We start from the raw sequence: 19,218 nt of genomic DNA, 5'->3' as shown, positions 1-19,218 counted from the left end.
CTGAGTAGTACTCTAATATGTATATATTCCATACTTTCTTCATCCATTCTTCAATTGAAGGGCATCTAGGTTGTTTCCAGGTTCTGGCTATTACAAACAATGCTGCTATAAACATAGTAGAGCATATACTTTTGTTGTGTGATAAGGCCTCTCTTGGGTATATTCCCAAGATTGGTATTGCTGGGTCCATGGGTAGGTTGATCCCGAATTTCCTGAGAAACCTCCACACTGCTTTCCAGAGTGGTTGCACAAGTTTGCATTCCCACCAGCAATGGATGAGTGTACCCCTTACACACTTTACAATGCAGTTCTGTGTGTCTGGGTAAAGTCTTGAGTTGAGACCTGAAAACGGAACTCATCCGTTATATTCTCTTTTATCATTGTAGCCAAAACTGACAGATGCCACAAGAGTATCTGCACAATTGACATATCACCAGCAAGTGGATCTGAATGCCTAGTAGGCGTTTTCCATTGCCAAATGTAAGTTTTCCCAAATACGTTGCTGTAGTTCCGTTTTTTTCTAGTAACCACCTAGTTGGGTATATTTGGTACTTAAAATGTTTTGAATCTCTTTCCTGTGTTATGCCTCAAGAGGATTTTCTTATTTGCTTGTAATGTGTGGAGTGCTAATCCCCAAATGTAAATTTAGTGGAACCCGGACATGATGTTGGTGGCTACAGAAATAGCACCAGCTACTTTGTAAGCTGGTGAGACACATGTATGGAGTCTTTCCAGGGACACCAATTCACAAGACAAGTGACATCTGTAATGTCACCTTAAGTTCACTGAGAACCTTATATTTATCCTAAATCACACAATTTGAAAATTAAACCATCTCGCTTTTTCATTTTAATAACAATGACTTCTTGTTTTCACACAGGATAAAATTCAACCTTAACACAATGTAACTGCTCCCTCAGTATATGGGCTCTTTTCATCCCACCACTCCTCCTCATCCAGCTCTGTCACTTCCTCCCCAAGGATGCTTTCCACCCCACAGCCTTAACAATGCTCCCTCCCCTTCTGGGAAATTCTCTCCCATGCTTTTACTTGGTCAACTTTTCCTCTGTTTTCAGACTTGACCTCACAATCCTTTTCTCTCTTGTTCAGATCACCACAACAATAAGATGCCTTGGTTTCCTGTCCTGTTCCTCAGTCTTTTTCTTCCATTGCTCTTTTGACAACATTTAACGATGTGTTTACTTGCATGTATAGTTGACTGCCTCAACAGATTGTTGGCTCCACATAAACAGGACTGTGTGTATTTTATTCAACACTCCACTACCCAGCAATACAGAAATAGTTGACCTTCAATCAATGACTGAGTGAGAATAAATAGTACTAATTAATGGTTAAAATGACAACAACTTAAATTATAACTGGCTCAGTGCATAACTAGCGAATTAACTATTGATGAGCCAGTAATTAGAATGCAATATTATTGCTCATTTTGTAGCTCTAATAAAAACCTGAGTGGATCTTATTTCAAATAATAGCCACAATATAAATCCTCTTGTACCACAGTCTAATATATTTATTTCATGTAACCCTTGGGACCCTTTCTCAGCAATCTGAAGAAGAAACTTGAGCATTGGATAAAGGAAATAAGAAACATGTCAAATAGAGACCTCACAATTCTAAGCACCTTAACGAGCCCTCGGAAGCTCTTCGTCAAGAATGCCCACTTTTGAAATATTTTCTGCTTCATGCTTACATGCTTTTTAAATGTTATTAAACAGTAGTTCTCACAATAGGTTGCTATGCGTCAGGACTTTCTGAAAAAAAGAACATGGCTCTTTGTAATATTGTTTGTGTTCTAAGACTCAAGCTCACACATCAGCCAAGTTAGGAAGAGATTTAGAACTATAATAAATCCTTCCCTGTTTTTCCGGCTCATGCATTATCTCATTCAATTGGGAGGGTGGCGGGGGGGGGTGCTGATTTATGTGTTTGCCAGTCCTGTCCACACGGCCAAGACTCTGGGGGGATTTTAGTTGCTGTTCTCTTTAACCAGATATAAATAGATTCCTTCAGTCAAGACCACGATCAATATTTTTAACAAGTTTCCCTATAAATCTCTGTACAAAGAAACAACATGATACCAAATCAGATCCTCTGGGATTGTGATTTTTATTTTTTGTTTTGTTTTTTCCACATATTCGATAACATCTGAGTTTCAGGAAAACTTCTGTGATAAACATTTAAGTTGATGGATACTTCTGCAAATTATTTACTTTTGAAATAAGGACTAAAGACAAATGTAGCCATGATGCTTACCAATGTGTTTTTTAGCACAACTTTTACAGTCCTTTCTAACTTATAAAGTAACTTCTAGTATTAAATCTCATTCTTTACAACAGTAAGCATAGGGTATAAAGACATTCTTACTTTTCTATCTAGGGTGACCCACCATTTACACAGTGACCTCAGATGGAAACCCAGATTCTTAACATGCTGAAGCTTCCCATGTCATTTACCTCCCACAGAACCCTGCTGGCCACTGTGCTAATGACTTCCTCATAGATGTGATGAAAATACTTGCAGGAACAACATAACAGACAAAGGAGATCTTTTGGATGAATCAGAGGCTTCCAACCCATCACAGTAGGAGAAGGCATGGGGCAAGTGTCTCTGTTAGGGGTTAGAAGAACCTGTGGTGGTAAAGGCTAAAGATTAGGAATGATCTTTGAAGAACTACTTCTTGTGCCCTACTTCTACCAGCTGGGCTCCACTTTTGAAATGTCCTCCTGAGTTTGTGCTGTGCTGTCTTAGTTCTGGCAAGTGACTCAGTTTTGTTTCAAAATCTCTTGCATCTTCAGTTTTATTTCACTCAATCAGCTTCCATTAAGCTGTAAGAGACCTCTTTGTAAATGAATAGGTTAGTTTATGTCTCTTAGTTAGGTTTACTATTGCTGTAAAGAGACACCATGCACAAGGTAACTCAGAAAGGGAGACATTTAATTGGGGTGGCCTGCTTAGAGTTCAGCCCTTTATCATCATGGTGGGACATAGCGACGTGCAGGCAAACATGGTGCTAGAGAAGAAGGTGAGAGTCCAACATTTTGGAGGCAAAAGGACATGGTCTGTTTCACTGTGACTATCTTGAACATGCATGAGAACTTAAAGCCTGTCTCCACAGTGACAAATTTCCTCCAACAAGACCCCTCCTACTCCAATAAGGCCACACCTCCTAATAGTGTCATTCCCTTTGGGGGTCATTTTCTTTCCAACCACCACAGTATGTAACTTCCGTGACTCATAATTTGTAAGTCAGACAAGTATCTCTGAGATCTGGCTGCCATTTGTCCCATTTCCATCTTACTGACACCACTCAACATGGTCAAATGGTCTTGAACAATCACCCAGAGATCCACAGCAGGACAGGTCCCTTTCTACGTGCTCCTAGCACTTGACTTCTTTCTTTCCGTTCCCTTCTTCCTTCCTTCCCTCCCTCCCTTCCTTCCTAAAGTAAGCTGTATTGCTTGGTGCTAGTCAGGGCACGGAATGATCAATCTCTTATTTTTACCAACTAGTTAGTGTTTATTGAGTTTTTTATGTTTTAAGCTGAGCTAAGATCTTTATATTTATTACTGGAGTTGTTTTCTAAAACAACTCAAGGAGGTGGATATTATTATTAACACCTTTCTTTTATAAGTGAAAATCCATCTGAAGAGTGCCTAAGATATTTATCTGAAGTTCCTTGTCAGTGAGTCCATTTATGATTCATATGCAGGCATATTTTCTAAATGGTAATATTCACTTTAATATAAGCTCATTATAGTATCTTAATGTACCAAAAACTTATATTTTTGTATACTGTATATCTATTAGAATTAGATATGCCCCTTTCGCTCCCAGATTATGAGAGGTTGACTAGCTACATGAATTATGAGATTGACTAACTGCATGAATTGTCCAAAAGACAAGATAAACTCTTAGAAAGTTCATACATTGGAGTATTTTTTTTTTGTATTTCTGGTGTCTGGAATAGGTAGATAAAAGGAAACCATCCTAGTGAATGTTTCTTCACGAAAGCTATGTGAAATTCAACCTTCCATTGCTGTGTTCTGACTAGAGGGTTCTAGTCACTGGTGCTGTGGTCCCTTGTCTTACACAGTTTAAAGTATAGTATCAATTCTGTGTAGGCAATGAAGAATTCAATATAATAAGAAAGTTGAATAAAGTGTTGGCTTAAAGCCTTTGGTGGAAAGAACTTTTTAGTTTAATTTCTAAAAGCAATGTGTTTCTAGTCTGAATATAAAGAAAAAAAAAGATAAAGTAATTGGCACTTACCAGGCCAGCAGTGACAAACATAGCTGTTAACAGTGTCTTCACAGGTAGCATTATTATGACAAGGCTTTGACCAACAAAGAGGCATCAAGGTCTCACAATGCATCCCCGCGAATCCACTGCCTGTGCAGTCGCAGTGGTAGCTAGATAGTAAACGAAAATCTCATGTCAACTCTTGGTCATCTTGAAATAAACCCTCTTTATTCTGTCTCTATTTGCTCATTAACCTGACCCCAATGGCATAGCTTCATACTTACCTCAAAAGTACAATGGAGTTGTCTCTGAAGACCTGAATGGTTGTGTGTTTCCATAACAACGCTTTGTCATTATTGATTTAAAAATGACAGTAAAACTTCATGCACCATTATTTGGAAGCCAGTTTCAGCATACATAAACTGAAGACTTAGGTCATCAGATCATAGTGATAATTAAATATATATAAAAGAATAAAAACATCATCTCTAGTATATCCGGGTAGTAGGTATTAAATTATACCATTTAATAGGTAGTACTATTAAATGGTATAGTAAATATAATTATTAGCATTTAAGTTAGTAGGTAATGATTTGCACCAAATAAGGTCTATTATAAAAATTAATTTTCTTTTTAATAGAAGAGCTCTTAAGTATATTGTGATTATGGTGTATTTTGCTTTTTAATTACATGAATATTTTAGTTTTTCTATCTCCAATTATTATGGACTAAAACTATCTCAAAATTTAGTTTGATGGCATGAATTGTTGAATTTTTATAAATAGTAGGTTCTTAATATAGGTGATGTCTACTCAAGGATTTAGTGTTATGAAAATTAAAAGTGGATCTGCATTCTTAGGTGAAAAAGAAGGGTGTTTTGAGGGAATGCTTCAATCATAGAACACTTGTAAACCATTCCCTATGGCTGTGTTTATTTATCACCACACATAGATACTGGGCTACTTAAGACTCTAGAAATGGCAGCTTGCAAGGGACATAGTTTTTATGTCTCAGATAGTTGGGAAAAATCTGTTCATGATTTTGCTTGATTAAAAATATTAAAAAAAAAATAAGGCCAGGAAGATGGACCATCACATGTAGGTCCTAGCTGTGTAAGCCTGGGGATCTGAGTTCAATTCCCAAACCTACATAATGAGGAAGGAAGAAATGAACTTCATGGAGCTGTCATTCCAGAATCTCCACATGTGTCCTGTGACCCAGGCACCCATCCTCACACACACACACACACACACACACACACACACACACACATGCACACGCACACTACTACTACTACTACTACTACTAATATTAATAATGGCCTGTAGAGATGGCTCAGTTGTTAAGAGCATGCATTGCTCTTCCAAAGGAACTGAGTTCGATTCTCAGTACCCATGTGAGGAGCTCACAACCACCTGTAACTCCAGCTTCAGGGAATCTGTTACCTCTGGCCTCCTTAAACACCTGCATTTCCGTTCACATTTCACCAACACACATATACATACATACACATAATTAAAAAGCAAATAAATACTTAAAAGAAAAATGCCACCTGAAGGCTAATGATTAATAAGATGTTAAAAAGTAGTAATCTATTCTATGTGAGACATTAGAGGCCCATGTCCTATATTAAAGGAGCACATCCAAGTCTCTAGAAATGGAGATCACATTTGAAAGCTCCTTTGGTATGCAAGAATCAATTTTCCCTCATGAATTATAGGAAAGATATTAATCTTATTGTGTAAAAATAAACTCAAACCACATTGGTTGATCCTCACAAAAATTAGATATTAGGAGACATAACAGTAAAACAAAGAAATGAACCATGCCACCAATAAGCTGGGTGGTGGTGGTGCACACCTTTAATCCCAGCACTTTGGAGGTAGAGACGGGTGGGTCTCTGTGAGTTTGAGGTAAGCATGGTCTACAGAGTGAGTTCCAGGACAGGCTCCAAAGCTACAGAGAAACCTTGTCTCAAAATAAAAGTAGAGAATAAAGGATGAAGGTTTCCAGCCTGTAAGCCTTCCCATCAGAACCAAAACCCCTGTGTTTTCTGCGTTGATGCTTTCTAGAGAAAACAGTGCTCATGGCAGAGAGCGTTCATTCCCTTGGAAGTTTCAGTCATTCTAGCGTTCCTGTCTCTGTGGTATCCGGTCAGCTGCCGCCAGGAGTACAGACTCCCTTCATAAATTCATTGATTGTTTGCAAGGAAAGGTGAAATCAAGACGTAGAATATGATTTGAATTGTGCTTCATATTTTTAAAAGGAATTTTTCACTCTCTCTGCTCGATTCAAAAATCTTATTATCTTATTAACTAACTTATGGACATATTTGAAGCACACATGCCTTTCATTACATTCGTTTTGAGTTCTAGTCATTTTGAAATTAGATTTGAAGTAAGTTATGACTTTCTTTATTTGTGTGCTCTTGGGAATTGAACCCATAGCCTTGCACACACCAGGCATATACTCTACCACTGAACTAAATCCTCAGCCCCATGTCTGATTTATTAATAGGAGGAAAAATGATTTTATTTCTACTTTTACAAGAAATTAATTATATGAACTCATGGGAGCGTCTAATGTCTCTTTACTCCAGATTCCTTATTAAAATTAAGGAATGGCATATATTACAATTTGGGAACAGTAATGCTCACCATCATTCCCATAGGACTGCTATCAAATGAGGGAATTCCTGGTCTAATGCTATCAAACATTATTCTGCACTTACAAGTCTGTATTAATGGCTTAAGCAAGTACGAGAAGTTCTTTATAGGGCTATATTATTTGATGTGAACTCAGCTATCACTATACAAATTAATTATATTTAATCACACAAAGATATAATGTAGTGTTGCCCTTTCCACAAATTCCAATGAGAGACTCATATTTGGAGGTGAATTGAGTTATACTTTTTGATAATTACGCTTTCTCTAATAAATTCACTCAATTCCCCAAACACCTGGAAAGCCGAGATAGACCAATTTAATATTGGTGCTCTTGCAGCAGCCTTTACAGAAGAATTCGGAAGGATTTATTTTTCCATTTGATTTATTTGCTTGTTTTCATAAATATAAACCTTATGTTCACAATTTTAACAATTGATAGCCTTGCTTTTGCATCTTCCTTATCTGTAACAGGTTTATTACATGGAGTTTAGGTGTTGGTACTTTTCTATGATGTATGTAGTTCTCAACCATTACAAGAGTGTCTTGGAAAACCTTCACTCAGTACAGATGTCCACTAAATACACATATATATTATATTTATTTAGTATATATTTATTAAATATATGTATATATACATATATTTAGTAAATCAGAATGCTGCAACTTTTCATTACTTGGTGTAACTTGCAACAAATGCAGGCTGTGAGAACTTGAAATTTGCGACAGTTATAGAATAGTGCTTAGTCTCTGGAAGCCCATCACTCATCCATGGAACACTTACCCGTTTCCTCCATCCACGCATAGACCTCCATGGAGACACGGATGACTGGCACATTCATCAAAGTTGAACTCACAGTGGTCTCCAAGGAATCCAGGTGCACAGTGACAGAAGTAAGCCCCGAGAGCATCCTGACATGTGGCGCCATGCAGACAGGGCTGGGATCCACACTCATCAATTTCCAACTCACAGTTCACACCTTTGAGAAAAGCCAGCACACGAAGCCAGAAAAGTTTTAGCAAAGTGAAAATATTTTAGCTGCTTGGCAATACTTTATTTACTAAAGCACTTGTCAAATGCTATGTTACCCAAAATAATTTTCCTCTTCTACTCTAATTGCTCTTAACTCTGTGTGCTTGTGGGAAGTTGCGGAGAGCAGAGCAGCTGTCGCTTGAGAGAACTGCTGCCTGCAACAGCTTGTGGTGTTTTTGGTCTGTGGAAACAAATAAGGTATTTTTAGAGCAAAGTTATTGTTAACTGTACTTTTGTTGGAATACTAAAATGCACTGTGGGTTTTATTTTCTTTCATTATTTTGAAACACTTGGTTTGGTTCGGCCGCATACAGAAGAGCGGGTAAAAGCTCAGGCAGGCTGGGTTGGTGTCTGAGCACAGGCAGTCACTGGTTGTGTGTTCTGGTTGATTTGTATAGAAACTTTAACAGCACAGAAACGGACTGTCTGTGCTTACCCATTCTGTACGACTGTGCCTCTAATCCAGGATAACAAATCACGCATTAAAACATCAAGAGACTTCACAGTGGCTCCGAGGTAGTGCCCGGCTTGATTTTGTTCTCTTTTCTTGATCTAAAATTCAGTAGAAATGTTCCAATAGTGTCTTGTGTTTTTTTTTAACTTTTATTTTGTTGAGAATAAAAGCATTCTATCAGTAAAAATGGAAAATTGTCCAATAGCATTAGGCCCACTCTCATTTACTATTCTCTTTGTGACCCTCAGAATTCATTACTGGTGTCCCTAACCATACTACCTCCTCCCCACTTAATATGCAATCCCTAAAAAATACAAATATTATTATGCCAATATTTTCAGAAAGTTTTTTAATAGCTTCTCCTAACATCTTCAGAAAAGTGAAGTTTTCTCTAACAGTCAATTGCAGCTTCTAACAGATGGAAGCATACTCCCTGCTGTGTGTGCTTGCAATGAACTGATCTGTCCCCACATGGATGAGACCTTACTAGCAATGCCTCATTCATTACCCTCTACTTCCCAAGAGTTGGGTTGAGTGGAGCAAGATTCTGGAAATTACACTTAACTGCTTATTTAAGCCTCTGGTGCTACCTCACCATCCACCCAAAATGCCTGATAATATCAATGTATTTATCATATTTCTTACTCCTCTGCCTACAGAATGGTGACTTCTTCAGTGTCAGAGTCTCTTATTTTCTGTGGTATTTGGTATATATTTTTGAACAAAGGATATGATCAACTAATTTTCAATGGATATTTGTTGCAACTGTATGGTAATCTGTTCCTTCCCCCCTGAACAATGAGCTGGTGAACCAGGGCAGAATTTCCAGATGCTTCAGTAAAGCTGAATGTAGTGTTCCACAGGAGCAAGGAAGTCAATTTATGGCTTTGACAAACATTTAAAACAAATCATGTGTTCTCAAGGACTGTCCTAAACTTATGATACACATTTGGAGATATTTGTCCCTTATTGTGTACCTTTTGACAATTGGGGATCCGTGTTAACATTTCTGTGCTACTAGATAACACACATCATACGCTATCAGTGTGGAGCAGGTCTCACACAACGGGCTGACCGCATCACTCACTGCAGCAGGCAGAGAGCACAAGACACGAGAAAGATGACTGTGACAAACCACCCTCAACACCTTGCCCATTATCTGCAGAGCCCATGCTTTGAAGATCACTGTGCTCCAGGTTAATTATGCTAAATTTCAGATTCCGTGCAATATATGTGATCCCAATGCATTCTATGCTTCTTCAGAAGAAGAATTGTTTCCTAGTTATGGGCTCCGTATGTAAATCCACTACACAGTTATTAAGGCTTGTCTATGAGATGAGTGTCTATGCACAGAGTGCAGGTAGATCTCAGTTCTGTTGCTGCTGTAAACACTCTGGTCCACCCTCACGCATGCATGCAACAACAACATTTTAACCAGAATGCCAATAAAGCTTACTTGGACTTCTTCCTTTCTTAGTTATAGCTCCTTCATTTCCTTCACTTGTCTTACTGTCCTAGGTAAGATTTCAAGTAATATGTTGAAAAAGAGAGTGGAAGAGGGCATCAGAGAGCTCTCAAAAGATGAAATAAAATGGCTGAGAAAAAATCTAAAATATTTAATGTCTTGAGCTATCAGGAAAATTCAAATTAAAACTTCCTTGAGATTTTACCCAAACACAGTCAGAATGGCTGATTTAAAAATGATCGCAAATGAGTATGAGGAAAGGGGGAGCTTATTCACTGATTGCAGATGTGCAAAATCACTCAGCCTCCTTGGGGAGGAGTTATGTGGAGCCTCCAAAAAGATAGACATAGGTCTACTTTATGATACAGCTACACCGCTCTTGGGCATGTACTCAACGAACTCCAAATCCTAGTAGAGAAATATCATCTCATTCATGCTTATTGCTGTTATGCTCATGGTAGTCAGGAAATGAGAACAGCTTAGACTCCCACCAGCTGATGAATGGATAATAAAATATGTAGCACAATTCCATAATGGGGTATCATCCAGCCATTAAGAAAAACAGCATCATGAAATTCTCAGGTAAATGGAAAGAACTAGAAACAATCATTCGGAGCTAGCTGAGACCCAGAGCAACACGGGCTGAATGTTTCCTTTCATTTACTGCGATTACTTTTGGATACTCAGATTAACATGTTTCATGTGGCATATCCACGGAGGTCAGAAAACTCATAATTAGTAATGGTGGTAAGACCCTATTACTGAGGATACCACATACCCAAGTCAGAAAATGAGGAAATCGAGTTATAACTGACCTGAGAGCTTCATTTCTAATGTGCAGCTTTCATAGTGATTAACATCAGCCACACTTATATCCAGTTAAGATCTCTGCAAGCTACAATAATGAGTGGCCAGTTAAGACATACCCACTGCTACAACAGCAGTGTGGATGTCATGGGAGTAATCACTTGCTTTTGTGTGGTTGTCTTAGCTTCTTTTCTTGTTTTTGTGACAAATTACCCTGACCAAAGCAACTTAAAGAAGGAAGGGTTTTTGTGGCTTCCGGTTCAAGGGTACAGTCCACCATAGCACCAGAAGCTTGAGGTGACTAGACATATTATATATGCAGTCAGGAAGCAAAGAGAGGTAACATATTGAACACATTGAGTTCAGCTAGCTTTTTTGTTGTTGTTATTGTCATCCAGGACCCAACCCCACAAAATGGTGTCACCCACTTTATCATGAATCTTTCCACCTCATTTTCCTTGATCAATATATTCCCTCACAAGCATGGTCAGAAGGTAACCTTTATCAAAACAATCCATGACAAATGGCCTGGAAGCTTGTCTTCTAGGTGAGCCCAGATCCTGTCACAATGACACTGTACCAGCAATGTTAGCATCACATGGGGACTGGAGGCTCTTCTCAGATCTGTGGAATCAAATACTGTATTTCCACAGCAAATTCCTCAGGCGAGTTGGATGCATGCTAAAGTTTGAGAGACGTTGGTACACGTTATATGTTCATTATGTTGAAAGTGCCATTGGAAATTTCAGCACATGTTTTTATTAGAGGCATCAACATTTCCCTAGGTAAAAATAGTGTGAAAATATTCTTTCTTTGAAAAATGGTAAGTGAGCCTTCTTCCTGGTCACTATCAAGGCTGCCTTTTCCTTTATCATCACAATAACTCTTCTAGGTAAGACCCTAAAATTTTACACTTTCTAAACAATAAACTAAATTTCATTCTTAAAATACAACATTTTTATTTATGAAATAAATATAAATATTTATATACTAAAGATATATTTTTAATTTATTCATTCATCCATCATTTCATAACTTATTTTTTGCGTGTATGTAGGTGGTTTTTATATGTATTATGTATGTACACACATATAGGTTTGTAGGAACCAGAAGCCAACACAGAGTTTCTTCCTGGATGCCTTTCCACGTTTTTTTGTTTTTTTGTTTTTTTTTTTGTTTGTTTTGTTTTTTGAGACAGGGTCTCTCATTGAACCTAAAACTCACCAATTGGCTGAGTTGGCTAGCCAAGGAGCTCTAGGGAGGGTGGGATTACAGACAGCGACTATGAATTGCACATACTTTTACCAGGGTTCTCTGAATCCAATCTCAGGTTTTCATGCTTGCTCTGGCAGGCATTTTACCAACTGAGCCATCTCCATAGCCCCTCAAATATTTATTTTATAATGAAGGAATGGAATATTTTCCTGTAGGTTTCTTTCACTGAGAATTTCGATACATGTTTTTACTTGATTTTTATTATCCAATTGTTTTATTATCCAATTGGCTTTTCCCTGCCCTACTACAACTCAGTTTTCTAATACTGCAAGCATCTTAATGGAAAAGGTATACACTATTAATTTCATCAATATAAGGAGAACTTCAATTACATAAAGATTTGTTGCATAAACTTAAACTAAAATTAGACAAATGCTCCAGGTCAAAGTCCTTTTCGCCAAAGAAACCTTTAAGTACTCACTTGAGCTTCAGCTGTAGCTGATGTTCATGCAAACAGACTCTCACCTAAGGCTTCAGTTTGGCTCAGGCTCAGCTCATTTTCGCAGCCAATGAATCACAGCTCGTGAAGTGCAATGGAGTGCACAGAGGATTCATGCAGCGTGAACCCTCTCCACATGCTGGGGCTCTTTCCCCCATCCTAACTCTCTGTCTTTTAAAATTTACTTCCTTTTCTTGCTTTGCGGCTCACAAGCACACAGTGTTGTTTTTTTCCACTCTGTAAACCCGGTTCTTTATTCTCACTCTAAACTCAGATATGGCACACAGCAGCTGGGTCACTGTAACAGTGTCCAAGATTCATTAGAAGATCTAGGTAGAGTCAGGGAACACAAGAACATCAATGTCGAGTGTTCATGCTCTCCTTTCTCCCTCATCAACGTTGGCTTTCTCTTGGTTCTACCCATCTTCTCTGGGATTTCTGGTAATTGGTCCAGACTGCCACGAACATCAGTATTGGGGGGACAGCTATGATGTAAACCAACAACCAAAGTCTCTATGTTAAGTTCACATGAACTTAATTTCTGACTCCCATGCTTAGATATTCTTAGATATTATCAATTAAATTTGACCCTCTGAAGATAGGATCTGGACGTTTCTGTTCCACATTTCTGGATAATTGGTATTCAGGGATGAGAGACAAAATAGGCTACCAGAACACGGCTACTCTACTTCGACAGGTGACCTATTCATTAGAACCTGGTGGGGTTACTTGTGGGAACACAAATGAAAACAATGGCTCAAGCTCTTCCTGATTCTATTGGGAGCAAATAGTTCAGCAGTGAGAAGCAGTGAGGCATAAGGCCACCAGAGTCCCTGTCTGGATGCTGACCTAGCCCAGGCTACTCCAACTGCCGTGAGTCTGCAATTCTCATGGCTGTGTCTTATCCAGAAGATGCCATTTTGCAGCCCTTCTCCTTGTCTTTCAGCAATTATTCACTCTCTGACCCATTTTCTAAATGTTCCCTGAGCATTAGAAGGGATGGGATAAATGTTATATTTAGGGATGAACATTAATTAAAATCTTTTATATAGCCTAAATTTAGACATAAAGAATGTCAAGAATATATTCAAAAATGGAAAATTTTGAAATTTTACAGACAATACACCTCTCTCTACAATACTGTTTGTTGCATGATGTCTGTTCTGGGCTCAAAACAACCAATGTTCTTTGCCTGATAAATAGAAATGTAACAAGTTCACTGATAAAATGGTATCATTCCAATAATGCTTTATTTTTCTCTTGTTTTCTAAGCAACCAGGCAGATTTTTATAACTCAGATTTTTATGAGCCACATTTAAAATGTAATCACAAAATAAATTTATATGAAATACATATAAGGTCATAAGGATCAGGACTCCTCATAGTTGGCTAAGTTTACTCGGCTCCAAGGATACAGTCAAAGGATGGTTTATTCACCATCCTTGAAACTTCATACGCAACTGATGTGATGTACTATTATTGTCTTCTAAACGATGATGTAAGAACTGGCTTTCTGCCATTTATCTGCTAGAGCACACTTAAGCACCAGAACCTACCGATTTGTACCCTGCTTTCCTAATAGGCTGCATGAAGTATTGGGCTTTGGGCCATAGAGGGTAGGGCTAAGACAGGACTGAAGAAATAGACGGGATAGAAAAGCAGAACTATCTGGTTCTGAAAGTGACTCCATGAAGTCCATAGACTGAATCTAAAGGTACTTGTCATTCTTGTTGTTTTAAAGTTTTACCTTATTATCAATTGAAATAATTGTAGATTTTTATGGACATAATGTTAGAATGTGTGTATGTGCTATTTATTGACCGAATCAAGCTAATCAGTACAAGCGTTTACTGTTTTTCGTTCTGTGATGAGAATACTTAGAATTCTTCTTATTGTTGTTTGAAATATACAGTATAACCAAGTATAGTCCTCAGCAATAGAACCCTAACATTTACTCCCCAGCTGTCCCCTTGTACTCATTTACCAACATCTTCCCTTTCCTTGTCCATGCTCTAGCCGATGGCAGCCACCATTCAATACCCTATTCTTTGTGTCAGTTGTTTTAGATTCCACATAGGACTGGCCCTTCATGCCTGGATCTGGCCCTTTGTGCCTGCATGACTTCACTTAACATAATGTCTTCTAGTTTTATCCAAAATACGGCAGAAGCAGAAGACAAGTGACTGAGAGATACATGAAAAGATTTCCAACATTTCTGATCACAGAGGAGTACTGACTCTGACATTATCTTACAACTGTGATATTGGCAGTGTTCAAAATAATGTGCAAAAGTAAATGCTGGGAAAGCTTTTGGAAAAGGGACCTCTATTTTATTGATATATTATGAATTTTAGAAAACAGTATAGAAGATTCTCAAAAAAAAACCCTGAAAATTAGTTTACCATGTGATCAAGTTACCCCACTACTGAATATATAGTTTAAAATATGTATAATATGTAATATATAAATATGTATTATCTTCTCTCATTCACTGACACACTATTTACAATAGCCAAGATATGGTAGCAAACTAAGTATCCATCAATTGATAGTGAGGTTTTATTTAAAATTGGCATCTATACACAAAAGAATACTACTTAACATTTGTGAAAACTGAATCTAAGCTTGCGGCTGTGTAGAGCTTCCACTGAAAAATTAATACATGCTCACATACTCAGCAAATTCACTAGGTTCTCAGGATTTAGTAAGCTTTCTATCTAGTTATTAGTACCTTCTAGAATTTGACTGTTTTCCTAAGTGATTAGACATACATATTATTGAATATAAAAGGAAAAGTAAACCAACCACATATTTAGGGTACTGATGTAATTGCACTTACCAGAATACGCTTGAGGGCAGACACAAGTGTATCTCCCTATCTCATTGAGACACACAGCCTCATTCATGCAGGGGTCAGAAACACATTCATCTACTTCCAAGTCACAGTGCCTGCCTTGGTACCCAGGCACACAGAAGCAGGAGTAGCCATTGATCCCATCCTGGCACACAGCCCCATTGTGGCAAGGGCTAGAAGCACACTCATTGTGGTCTGTCTCACAGAACTTTCCAGCATATCCAGCAGGGCAGATACAGACAGGGTTCTCGGGGTCTTTATGGCAAGTGCCTCCATGTTGGCAGGAGTTTCCCCCACAGGAATCAGTGGCAGTGTCACAGGTCAGCCCGCTGTACCCAGGAGGACATTGACACAGAAAGTTCCTTTCTCCTGCAGTGTTCACACAAGTGGCATTTCCTTGGCAGGGACTGGAGAAACAAGGGTCCTTCACATCTTCACAGTCTTTGTCCAAATCGTTGTCTATGTCTGAACAACAATTGTCTTGTGGAAAACCCTTGCATGTAGAATTGTTTGGGCAAGAATTCGAGAGGCACCTGGTACTGTTTTTATTGCAAGATGAATCTAAAAGGAAATATAAAATATCAAGATTAAATTTACAAATGGTTGAGGGTAGAATTAAAGAACACCTTTTCAAACATATTCATTATCGAAACACATCACTGGATATGTTCTAATGTTGAGTTTTAATTCTTCATTGATCCAGAAGTTTTTTATAATTTGTAATAAGAAATTAAAATGGGGCTAGGGAGATGCCTCAGTCAGTGAAGTACTTGGCTTGCAAGCATGAAGACCCAAGTTCAATTCCCAGATTCCACTTTTAAAAATCAAGGTTTGATAGCAGACACTTACAATTCCATCACTAGAGAGGTAGATTTTTGGGACTCACTGGCTAGTAAACCTAGTCAAATCAATGATTAGCAGGTCAATGAGAGACCCTGTCTCAAAAGGGGCAGATGACACCTAAGGAGAAACATCTGAGGTTGTCTTTGACCTACACGTTTGTGCCCACATTCACACTTGTGCACATGCACAAGTACACAATGCAAACACACACATGCACATGCATGCATGCATGCACACATGCACACGTGAACAGGAAGAAAAACGACTTCACCACATTTCTTCTGTGTCTTCCTTTTCTCAGGTCTAAGTGCAATTGAATAATGAGAACCAAACACTGCTAATCCCCCCAGCTATTAGGAATTCTGATGCCTGCCTTCTCTTATGGAAGACTTACAAAATATTAGATCACTTAAAAAATCATCTGCGAGTCAGTTGCTTAACAGAAACACATACTTAAAAGAATTCTGTTTCTTGGTTTATCACTAGCTGTTTAATCAGCATCCCTATTTTATGCTCTAAAAAACAAAACATAGAAAAATGAAAAAATAATAAAATCCTGGTTATCTAATGTGATACACTGCATTAAACATTCCAGGACTTCACACACAGCATTTCTCCATCATACAGGAACACAAAATAGCTACCTACATTTCACAGACCAAAAGAGATAATGTCCCACTGCAAATATATTGAAGCCAAGGGTACAAACTTCATTTTCTCGAAAGCGTCTCTATTCTAAGAATCCATTTTTGAAAATACAGCTTAAGTAATAGCCCCCAAGAAAGGCAATAATTTTGCGACTCTCTCTAAATTGATTGGATACACTTCTAGTTTATCATCTGAAGCATTGCATGCTGGAGGATATAGAACATTTTAGAACTCCTGAGAAGGCCATGTGTAACGATGCCTATAACCCTAGTGCTTGGTAACAGAGGCAGGTCTCTCTTTGATACCAGCCTGAAATATGTAGTGAGACACTCACGCTGGTGTATGTGTGTGCACACATGCACACACACACATACACACACAAGAGGAAGTCATTTGTAAATCAGAGTTATATGCCCAAGTATACTCATAATTTAGTTTGATGAGAGGAAAGCATTTAAGTACTCACAGATTCAAAATGTACTCTATTGAAAGTTCAGGAAGATTCTGGGGGAACATGAATGAAAATGACAGGGAAACCCAGAAAGAAGACATTCATTCTAGAAATTCTGTCAGGGATCTAACAAGACAAAAAGAAGCAAATTTTACTAAAAAAGAAATCCCAACACCCCAGACATGCCATCAGTATCAACATTAAGCAGACCGGAAAGTGGAGCCTCATGAGGGATGTGTCAGAAAAGAAAAACGCAGCGTTCTGTGTATGAGGCAACAGCAAATAAACAGACCAAGCCTAAAACTCAAAACAACTTTCGTCGCTATTTATTTGAAGGGAAATGCTAAAAGCTGGAAAAGAAAGGAGATTAAATCATTGAAGGTCGGTAAGTAAAAAAAGACTGAAGAGAAAAGAAAATTACAACTTATGAGAATAACACTCTGCTATAAGATAATGAAACGCTGTGATGGATATTGGGAGCAACAGAGTTTAGTGGTGTGTGTGTGTGTGTGTGTGTGTGTGTGTGTGTGTCCTGTTGAAGAATTAAGTCATCTTTGGCCACAGTAGGATGCCAAAATTTTTGTTTTGTATTGCTTTGCTTTGAGACAGGGTCTCTATATCTACATAGTCCTGGCCTTTCAGGAACTCATTACGTAGACCACACTGGCCTCACAGAGATCTGCCTGCTTCTTAAAGGTGTGTGCAACCATGCCCAACTAGAATATGGGTACTTTATGTATCTAAAGATGAAAGAAATATTCAGGAAATATAAATAAAATCAAGAAGAAATTTTTCGGTGTGATTCAAGGAATTTGTCCTGGAGTGTGCACCTCAGGCACATGAAGCAGATATGTGCTTCCTCATAGCTATCCCCGGAGATTCTGAAAGGCTTACCGAAATAAATTCGATAAAATGTTGTTCTGTCTCTATGCACACTGCGACATGCTTTCAGTGGGGGTCCGAGCCTCACCCTTTTCTCCCCTTGTGTAAGGTACCACTGACATTGTCTACTGTGTAGGTTTGTGGATGTGCCCCTAGATGCTAACAGGTTTCCCTACAGAAGCAGTCAGCATATATGCACTAACTAATGAGAACAATTATCTGTCAAAAAGCTAAATAAGAAGGTCTGTTTCTAAAGCATAGTAATTATTGAAATGATTTTTATTTTCACTGAGAGAATGTTGTGAGCCAGGCACAGAAGAATACATGTGAGTTTTTACTTCAAGTATCGTGGAAAAGTTGCAGTGACCATGATACTTGAAGTAAAAACTCACAGGTATTCTTCTGCTTTAGAAACAGACTCATTAATAAGATTTAAATTGATCATTGGGATTTAGTTCCCAGGAAATGGGCGTAAAGAGTTTGGCTTTCATATTAGCTTCCTGAGTAGGAAATTTCACTGGGTGGTTAACAATCCGCAGGCTACAGCACGTGTTCCTCGCAGTAAAGTTCGCCATCTACTGGTGCTCTTAAGAAATTCTTCCTTGTTTTTCTTTGGGTTCACCTTCTTATTTAGCTTCTCTAGGACCATGAATTATAGGCTCACTGTCCTTTATTTATGGCTAGAAACCAAATATGAGTGAGTACATTCCATGTTCCTCTTTTGGGGTCTGGCTTACCTCACTCAGGATAGTGTTTTCTATTTCCGTCCATTTGCATGCAAATTCAAGAAGTCCTTGTTTTTTACTGCTGAGTAGTACTCTAATATGTATATATTCCATACTTTCTTCATCCATTCTTCCATTGAAGGGCATCTAGGTTGTTTCCAGGTTCTGACTATTACAAACAATGCTGATATGAACATAGTTGAGCATATACTTTTGTTGTTTGATAGGGCCGCTCCTGGGTATATTCCCAAGAGTGGTATTGCTGGGTTCAGGGGTAGGTTGATCCCGAATTTCCTGAGAAACCGCCACACTGCTTTCCAGAGTGGTTGCACAAGTTTGCATTCCCACCAGCAATGGATGAGTGTACCCCTTTCTCCACAACCTCTCCAGCAAAGGCTATCATTGGTGTTTTT

General features: G+C 38.3%; 1 protein-coding gene across 3 annotated transcripts in view; it reads right to left on the bottom strand.

Moving 5' to 3' along the window:
* Positions 1–19,218, bottom strand: part of Crb1 (crumbs cell polarity complex component 1) — a 202,969-nt gene that overhangs the window by 110,942 nt on the left and 72,809 nt on the right. For all 3 annotated transcript variants that reach the window (XR_007593494.1, XM_050151630.1, XM_050151631.1), the window contains exons 3-5: positions 15,242–15,817; positions 7,714–7,909; positions 4,294–4,433 (exon numbers count right to left, since the gene is read on the bottom strand). Coding sequence is in view for 2 of the 3 variants with exons in the window: in XM_050151630.1 (XP_050007587.1) it covers positions 4,294–4,433; positions 7,714–7,909; positions 15,242–15,817 (912 nt within the window). In the remaining variant the exon portion in view is untranslated. The remainder of the gene's footprint in view (positions 1–4,293; positions 4,434–7,713; positions 7,910–15,241; positions 15,818–19,218) is intronic.

The sequence above is a fragment of the Alexandromys fortis genome, unplaced genomic scaffold, assembly GCF_014885135.2.
Source record: "Alexandromys fortis isolate MF-2015 unplaced genomic scaffold, M_Fortis_MF-2015_v1.1 scaffold_71, whole genome shotgun sequence".
NCBI lineage: Eukaryota > Metazoa > Chordata > Mammalia > Rodentia > Cricetidae > Alexandromys > Alexandromys fortis.
Note: the sequence above shows the minus strand (reverse complement) of the source record. Positions and strands in the feature narration are given on the sequence as shown.